Raw genomic sequence first — 9,237 nt, forward strand, 5'->3', positions numbered from 1 at the left:
TATTGTTTTGCAGGTCCGTAAGAACACCAAACAATGATATCGATCAAGTTTTATCGAGAATATGTAACTGTGAGCCAGTTTATAGAGTAACCTTAATGAAAAAAATGGTAAAAAAAAAGAAGATCCTTGTACCACACATGAATCAACTCAAGAAACATTAAAGGCAATTTTTTTTAGGACAACAGAAATTTATAAATTACAGGAAGAGATATTACGGTCGTTACAATGTCTGGCCACTAGCCCAGTTTTTAGATAAAAAGGCCCCAATCAAATATGCTAGAGATGACAAGTCTGCAACAATTTATGCGTGATGATCTTGTTCATGGGCTCCACCTTGACGATTCTGCGGACAAGGGAAAACTTCATCACACATTTGGCTTCCCGATAGTAGACGCACCACTCTGCTGGCCCTTCACCTGCTACAGGAAACTTCAGTTCCAGTCCAGTAGTCTGGTGTCCATCTAAGGTGGGGACATATGCAGGGGATATCAACGTTCCTGATACCTCTCGTTCTTATTAATACATGAAGATTGTATAGCCGGTGACAAACATATTGCCAGTGAATGAAGAAAATGATATAAGAAGTTCTACCAAGAACGAGGTATATATATTGGCAATCTGGGTATTGATGTATTGCTTGTCAACTGATATTTCATATGAATCTGCTCCTTTATTTGAGATGCGGTGTCGAGATTTAGGCAGGTACTACATTACTACGCAATCATTCATTGCATGACAAGCTCCACTCTGTAGGAGTAACAATTTATGGCACTATTGCCATATATGCCTTTTTTTGCGAATTATTGCCATAGATGTCTACACATGCGGGGCTCAACCTTTGTACAAATTGTGACATTAGTGTCATGCTCGTAGGATACAACATTGGCTATGTCCATAATTTTTTAGAAACTTGCAGTTTTTTTTTTCAATTTTTTCTAAAAAATATGAAATGGTCACTGGAGCTGAGGAACCGAGCTGAGGATACGACATAATGACATAGTTTGTTTGAGAGTTATCACGTGTACCATGCGATGACATAATGACATAGTAGAACACCGCAAGCCAGACAAGTTACAGATCTGGTCTGCTCGCTGTCTTCCACCATGTGTCACATGAAAAGAGTAGGGCTAATAATGTACAAATCACTCGCAGTTATCTGACAGTACATGTTTGAATGTACAATGAAGCATACCCTGTTGGAAACTTCAACAGCAGCTCCATATCGGTCTTCCCCACCTTGCGGACCATGGGTGATGGATAGCTCATGCACAGTCAAATATCTTCAGTCAAAATATTTACAAAAAGGCTACACTAGAGTAAACATTATTAAAATTATTCAGGGAAGCCTACACATAATTACAGGTTCCTCCAATGTACAATGAAGCAGATGCTGTGCCGAAACATGAGCAGCAATTCCATCTCTCAGTCTTCCCCACCCTGTGGAGCCCTGGCAGCACGCCTGAACCATGTCTTGAAAGCAGCGACCAAATGCTGGCAGTCATCGACGCTGCGAGTAGAGAAGCCGAGGCATTGTTGCAGAAGCTCCTGAGCGTCCTGGACAGGCAGCGTAGAAATGATCTGAAGAAATGTCTCCTCCAGCTCTTGGCAGTTTGTTGACTTGTATCCGCTGTGCATGGGTTGAGCGATGTCCCTGCAGACGTTTAGAACAGGAAGCCAACTTCTGACAAGCTTCATCCTCACCTGACACGAAGAATATTTCAACAACATAATGCAAGCATGAGCTAATGCAAAATCGATGGGATTCTATAGAAAATCTGAGAACAGAGCTACAAGAATTTTTAAAACCTGCTCATCCCAAACATCACTTGTACAGTTGAAAACAAATGCGTCAAACTAATAGAACTTCCAAAGCAATACTCATTCCCCCAAATTTAGGCTGCACTCCCAGGCGTATTGGGTGGTCATCAAGGCCAAAGCAGATGGAGGAATGAAAAGCAATGGATACTAGCATGTGCGTGATAAAATAAAACCAGATAATTGCAGGGTCTTGCATGACACTTTAAAATATACAAGTTTGTGAGTTGACGGAGAAGCAGCAGGCTACTGGATCAGATAATACTAAGGACAGATTATCTACAATGAGTTATATCACAAGCATTGTACACAAAGCAAACCGAGAGTTAATTTGAGACATTTCAACTATCTTATTTAGTCACATACTATTATGATAAGCAAAGTATCAGAAAAACTTCTTTTTTAGAGGGTTATCAGAAAGACTTTATTTCCTAAGACAGCGTTTCCAACAGAGCACTCAATGAATCTAACCTGTAATTAGTAATCTACAGAGTAACATATTCAGCAAACTAAATACTGTGACCTACCATAAAACTAACTTCTTTTGACACAGGTCTAAACTAAAGGATGGAAAGGCCAGTCTGGACTAATGGCACCAAATAGCATGTGAAAATGAGTACGAGAAAGCATGCATAACTCTAGGCATGTTGATGCTAACAGGAGCAAATCCATAAGCATGTGAATTGAGTATATCACAAATGGGGGAGCCTATTAATTCATATGATATGAAAACATGATTCTTGCCATTTTACGAGATCTGCTAGGATAATTACTAGAAATCCCATCCAACTATTTGATTTGGCTAGCCCTCTAACCCGTGACTGTACATATAACAGATGGATCTGGCAGGCTTAAAGAAAGTTTGTGACCACAAAATATTCTGTTGTACAGGCTCGTTAAGCTAAAGCCTAAAATAAAAGCTAAACAGGGAGAAGCAAAGAAAGTCGTCGTAGCCACCTGGTTTACAAAATGACAGCTTCAACCCTTGCTAGTAAGTATTGTAACATCCAACTGAGCTGCATATAAGTAACTTCTAATTAACCTATGGGCATGAATTACCCAAATCTTGCTACATCCTCATGAAAAGCTTTCTATCGGTATTCAAAATGGGTTTATGCATATCTAATTATCTACTCAATACACTCCACCTACGTTATAATATGATACCTTTCTTTCAACTCTTAACCATCTCCAGTTCTCTACCACCACAAATGATGCTTACAGATCTACAAATCATCCCCTTATCAGCAAAGTTCTTAGAAATTCCCCCCTAAAACACATGCAGACTCCCAGGTCATCGTAGGGCTTCCATTTGCTATACGTACTTAGTAATGCAATCATCACCATTCATAGTTTCGCAATGGTACATAAATCCAAAATAGAACACACAGCAACAACTTCAACTTGTTACTCATATCTGCTATTCTGCTCACAACATATTGATCAATTTGGTGCAACCATTTAATGTAAATAAAGCACAACATCATTAATACATCAACCAGTTCTCCTGGTTCTGTCATGTGCTAGATGGCACCTCAACATAAATACACAATATAGTCACAAGCAACCAGCATAAAACACAAAGAGGGTATGGAAATTTGAAGCTATGGCCCTTGTGTGGGAGTATTCACAATGAAAACTATGCCTCGACTATGAACAATGGAGTAAAATTTTGCTTTTTTGTGAAAGATTAAAATATGCCAACATCAGGAGCCGTTAATGTCTACAGATGAAAGCATTCCATTCATAGATCATAGCAGAAGCCGAGACAAGAGTTAAGTCATTCAAATATAGCATGGGATGATACCCGCATACAAGCTAGTATTAAATATTTGCTATCACATAACAACATACTAAGAAATATATCAATATTTACCCTGGCAATTGGAGCAAAGCAAACAGAACTACGACTATACCTACCCCAGAAGCAAATCATGTTGGAAGTTCAGAACTAGTCATCATCTGACCTATGACACTTATCAGCATAGCATATTTCAAAAGAACAAGTACTAACAATATGCTTACAGAAATATGAAGAGTGTCATCTTGCAGACTTACCTGGCGAGAAACCAGTGTCTCCCCAGTGACAACTGAATTGGCGAGCCTAAGCGTGCACCTGGTGACAAGCATCGGGAGCCCAGGGGCCATGTTCCTCCACATGTCAGCATCAGTGAGCAACTTCTGCAAATCGGCAGCGAGTGCAACCTGCTCGCTCCACAGCTTAACCGCGTTGTCAGCCACCCGCATATCCACCATCCTCTCGATGAGCCAAAGCAGATGCTTGACGTTCAGGACCGCGGAGTGCAGGTTGAGCTTCTGTATGGCCTCGCGCTCGTCGCTGTCGACGGCGATCCTGAAGTCGGGGCTGGCGTACTTGCCCATGAGCTCCTTGACGGTGTCGAGCCGGGAGAGGAAGGCCTCGTCGAGCACCTTGTGCACGCAGTCGCGGGACGGGTAGTCCTTGAGGAGCATGGCGACGAAGGCCTTGGTGGCGGCGGGGACAGGGTGGCCGTGGATGGCGGAGTGGATCAGGCCGTGAAGCATGGCTTCGGAGGGGGACCTGGCGGCGGCGGCGCCGGAGGCGGCGGCGGGGGGGAGGGAGACCCTGGCGAGGAGGTCGGCGGCCTCGTCGGCGGGGAGGAGCGGCGCTATGTCGAGGACGCGCGCCTCCTCGTCCTCGGACCACGGCACGGCCTCGAGGAAGCGGATGCAGGCCTCGACGCAGGCGTCGAAGAGGAGCTGCAGCGCGACGGGGAGGATGTCGAGGGCGTCGGCGGGGGCGCGGATGGTGCCGGCGAAGTCGAGCGTGTGGAGGAGGCGGAGGACCTCGACGTGGGCGTGGAAGGGGCGGGAGGAGACGGGCACCGCGAGGGAGAGGCGGCCGGCCGGGGAGGAGGAGGAGGATGGGGGAGGGCACCAGCGGTCGGAGAGGAGGGCGGCGAAGTAGCGGGAGCGGTTGAGGGACGCGGAGGAGACGTGGAGGTCGAGGAACGGGGCGGGGGCGGGGTGGCAGTCGTCGTCGTCGGGGGAGGGGGAGGGGTCGAGGTGGAGGCGGAGGAAGAGGTCGGCTTTGGGGAAGGAGAGCAGGGGCGAGGAGGCGGAGGAGGAGGCGGCGCGGGGAGGCGACGGCGGCGAGGAGAGGGTGGCGAGGCGGGAGCTGCTCGCCGAGCGCTGGCGCTTGCGGAGGGACATTGCCGGCGGGCCGGTGTTTGGGAATTGGGGATTGTTTCCCGTTCCTTCCGCTCGATGAGGGCGATGGAGTGCGTCGGTTACTCGGTCGGCTGCCCTGTTTTTGCAGGGGAATGGATTAGGACGAGGATCTATCTATCTATACAATCACACGTCAGTAATGCGTGTATAATCTCACTTTTGGTGGATGCAAGAAATTTTCAGTGTGTACAGTACCATATTTTGTTAAAAGGTCATAATTTAAAATAATTGTCGCCGAATGTATGTATATAGACATATTTTAGTACGCCGTATATCTATTCACTCGTTGGGCGATAAATATTATGTATAGGCGAGTCATTCTTTTTTAGATCTGCCTAAGCTCTGGGGTGGCCGAGATTTTGGTTAGCGTTCAGTCGTCAACACCGCTGTCACCAACCCCATATTTTCTTATCTTCTAGAAAACCCTCGTAGCCACCGACAGTCTAATTGTCGTCCTTTCCATTTGCGACCGGCACTCTGTCGGGATGTCGCGATGTCCCAACGCTTCGCTCCATCCCAACTTTCTCCTTCGTCGGTCCACCGTCGCATCCGAACACCCCTCTTACTTCGGCGAGATGTTTGGACGTCTTCATCGTCGGCACCACAACCCCTTTCCTCCCCCCCAATCCCCCCCCCCCCCCACCACCACACCCACACAACTAAGTTTCTTGCTCACCCCAGCTCGCTCCATCCTTCATCACCGTCGTCAACAACTCGATGCTCTATCTCTCTACCCCCACCCCCCTAGCGCACAAATCTTGGCGCGATGGACAATGATAGATGCATCGACATAGCACTAAGCAATTCCTCGATGACCCGAGATCTCAGGAAAATCAACCCTTTTCTTGAAGAATTATGTGTCATTGATTTATTAAAAAAAAAACTAAATGTTTTGTCGTTTTTGTATCCGTAAAATTCTTATTTTGATATACCAAGGATAGTAGTTTGAAAGACAAGATTCATATGATTTTCACGCTCTTCAAATGAACAATTAACATATAAGAAATTATACAAGAAAGTGGCCGCTAGGTGCTTGAAACGATTTGTGTGAGCTACAAACATACTTGAAGCATGACAAGCATATAACTATTGAAGACACTTGAAATGATGTAGGAAATATACACGAAATTTGTGCTAGAAATATACCGAAACCAAAACTACAGACATCGAGTATTAAGTATTATCGGAACCCCAGTAGTGGGTAACATTCGCTAGGTGTTTGATGATTTGTGAGAGCTACAAACTTGAAAAACTAGGGAATTTTAGTACTACTAAAGAAATAACTGAAATATTTGGGAGTGGTGTTTTGGAGCATGGAGTATATACCCCTCTATTTTAAAATGCATCTTAAACATATTATAATTTTTTAAATGAAATAGAAAATTATACATACATCTTCAAGTGTTACGCGTTCACAAAGTCGTTTCACGAAAAAATCAACTTATCATGTAACGTGTGAAAGAGATAAAATTCAGCACTAAAAATAATGTTTTCCACAAGATAAATTTTCTCTTCACGTCGTACACGCTCATAAAGCTGAATTGAATTTTCGACACAAAATTATATCATTACAAAGTAGAACATCTAAACATGAACTTTCCAATAATATGTTTCATAATATAACTTATATTAGTTGGTTAAGTTTACGACCTAGTAATATGCATAGGACCATAAACCATAATATAGAGGTCTCTACTACCTGTGTACTCATGTCGTCCCGTCTCTACAGCATCTCTTCACCATTCCCAGTTTCCCACGATGGAGCTGAAAGGCCACGTCCCTCGGTAATTGTTCAAACAAAAAAGTTCATTCCACGAAGAGACCGCGAATGAATCCACGAGATTGACGCCGGTATGCAATGGATATAAAAAAAAGGTATATTAGTTTTTTTTTAAAGCACAAGAGATTATTATTGTATAGCATGAAGCAACTTAATGGAATGTCATTTTTGTCTAGTGACCATATGTTCTTGATTCTGGAATTACCGCCTTCTCTTACTAAGATCATATCCCTTTTGATAGAGGTTCTTAACCCCCCCGGGGTATCTAAGAATGAGAATCATTTCATTTCAGTGGTAAGACTATAAGTTAGTGATTCAAAGTATAGCCCTGGTGTATGAGGTATTGAATTTTGAGTGATCACTGACTAAAAATTCGATTCCAAAGGGGGGTTAGAGACAAAGCCAATGAGGAGCCAGAGACACCCTTGTAAGGTCCAAACTATGTAAATGTGATGTGTGAGCAACGGATGCTGATTCTGGATTCTGGAAACGTAATTCTTGTAAATAGAGTCCTCAAGACTAAGGGTGGACATAAAAATGGATAACCAAAACCAAAAGACCAAGATCGAACTTGAATAGATCAAGACCGAAAGATCAACTAATGGGTCAAAAAAAATTAGACCAAATTTAGATCGATCAATTTAGCTATTACTACTTCAGAAATGAGACGCACGCGTATTTTAAAACGAACTTTGATCATACAAATTGTGCAACAAAATCTTGATTATATTGTATGAAACTAGTATCGTCCACTTCATATTGAAGAGAATTCTTTAATAATAATAATTTCATACATTTTTTTAGTCTATTTAAAGTAATTCTTCGTCAAATAAAAAGCTTGTAAAACGAAAACACCTAATTCCTTAAAACGGAGGTAGTAGTTTGTGATAACCGAACATACTAAGCTAGCTGACCGAACTAGACTAAGCCAAAAAAGACCAACTAATTGATCAAAAATATTTCAGACCGGTCGATTTAGCCATTAGTTTTCAATAACTGAATAGACTAAGGCACTAAGCTGACCGAACTAGACTAAGCTCACCTAACTATACATGTAACTACCTTAAACTTCAGAATCGTATGATGTGAGATTCTTAGTTAGCTATCACCGAGAATGGCGTTATTGTATGTTGATCAAACATTTATAGCATGATTTTGTTTGATATTGTTGAACGTTTGTTTCATTAAATTTTTTTTTTTTTGAAACGAGGCAAAAACTTTACCTTTCATTGATAATATAGGAGAAAAAAGTTGAAACCCGTTTATAAGGAAAACTGGTCGAAAAATTATTACAACACGACACCACACGACAGTCCCGAGGCTGCGCTCCACACGGGTCGATGACCAACCAAATCGACACCACACTCAACGCAACAGACGGAGGCGAAAGACCGGAGACATCGCTCCAAACTACCATGCCGGCCCCAATGCCGCGCCCCTCCTGACGAAGATGAACCCGACTCCGCCGAACCACCAAAACACTCCGCAAGTCCCACTGTCCGGTAGACGTCCAAAGCGCTGCCCCAAGAGGCAAAGCGACACAAGAGCGCCGCCCACGCCCGATCCCGCTAAGGATCTTTCCCCCGGAGAACCCAGGCGAAGATCAGGAAACACCCGCTTCGACGACGCCTCGACGACGCCTTAAAGAAGGATGCGGCGCTCACAGGCGTCACCGTTGTCGGTCCTGGCCGGTCGCCAAGACAAAGCTTTCGCCTAGCAAAGAGTCCCAAGACCTCGCGCCCGCCCAACAAGGATCGGCACAAACCACCAACAAGGATCGGCACAAACCACCAACTGCAACCACCGCAACCCCGAGAGCCGCACCAACTGCAACCACCGCTTCGCGACCCCCGAGAGCCGCCGCACGTAAAAAATATTAGAAATATAAGCATTGCAAGCAAAAATGCCGCTATTTTTTTACTAAATAATGTTGCCGTTTTGTGTTGACAACATGACTGTACTGTTTGGTTATGGTCAAATCCGAACCCGAATTATGCGCTGAACCCTTTTGGGTACCCAAATGTACCAAAGTAACAAGTATGTTTTCGTTTCATTTTCAGATGGCTAAATTTAAAATAGATTGAAATACAAAAACCGAATTGTTGATCATGACTCAACATGACCCTACTCAAGGCTGTCCATGAGAGATTGAGAGAGCAGCTCTCTGGAGCCTGTCATTGTGTCCGATACAGGAGCAGCCAAGGTAGTCGAACCTCTCCTGGTTCACAAGGATCAGGATTTCAGATTCATCACGCACAGATAAGAACTAATTGAGCTCCTTAAAAAAAGGCTTGCTAATTGTACATCACTGGGAGCTCGATCCAGTAGCGGTTCGAAAGTAAAAAAGAGAGCCAGCAGCACCATGGCAACCAAGCTAACTGAAAACTACGACATGTTACGATAAGCTAATTATTGATAGTGATCATGACTAG

At 43.8% G+C, this 9,237-nt stretch overlaps 1 protein-coding gene across 1 annotated transcript; it reads right to left on the bottom strand.

The window, feature by feature from the left end:
• Positions 1 to 1,128: 1,128 nt before the first annotated feature.
• On the bottom strand, positions 1,129 to 5,019 carry LOC124704108 (BTB/POZ domain-containing protein At1g63850-like). The gene is made up of 2 exons (XM_047236350.1): positions 3,874 to 5,019; positions 1,129 to 1,701 (listed from the first exon to the last, which is right to left on the bottom strand). The coding sequence occupies exons 1-2, from the start codon at positions 5,005 to 5,007 to the stop codon at positions 1,423 to 1,425; spliced, it is 1,413 nt and encodes a 470-aa protein (XP_047092306.1). The 5' UTR covers positions 5,008 to 5,019; the 3' UTR covers positions 1,129 to 1,422.
• Between the last annotated feature and the right edge of the window lie 4,218 nt (positions 5,020 to 9,237).

Source organism: Lolium rigidum, chromosome 3 (genome assembly GCF_022539505.1).
Source record: "Lolium rigidum isolate FL_2022 chromosome 3, APGP_CSIRO_Lrig_0.1, whole genome shotgun sequence".
NCBI lineage: Eukaryota > Viridiplantae > Streptophyta > Magnoliopsida > Poales > Poaceae > Lolium > Lolium rigidum.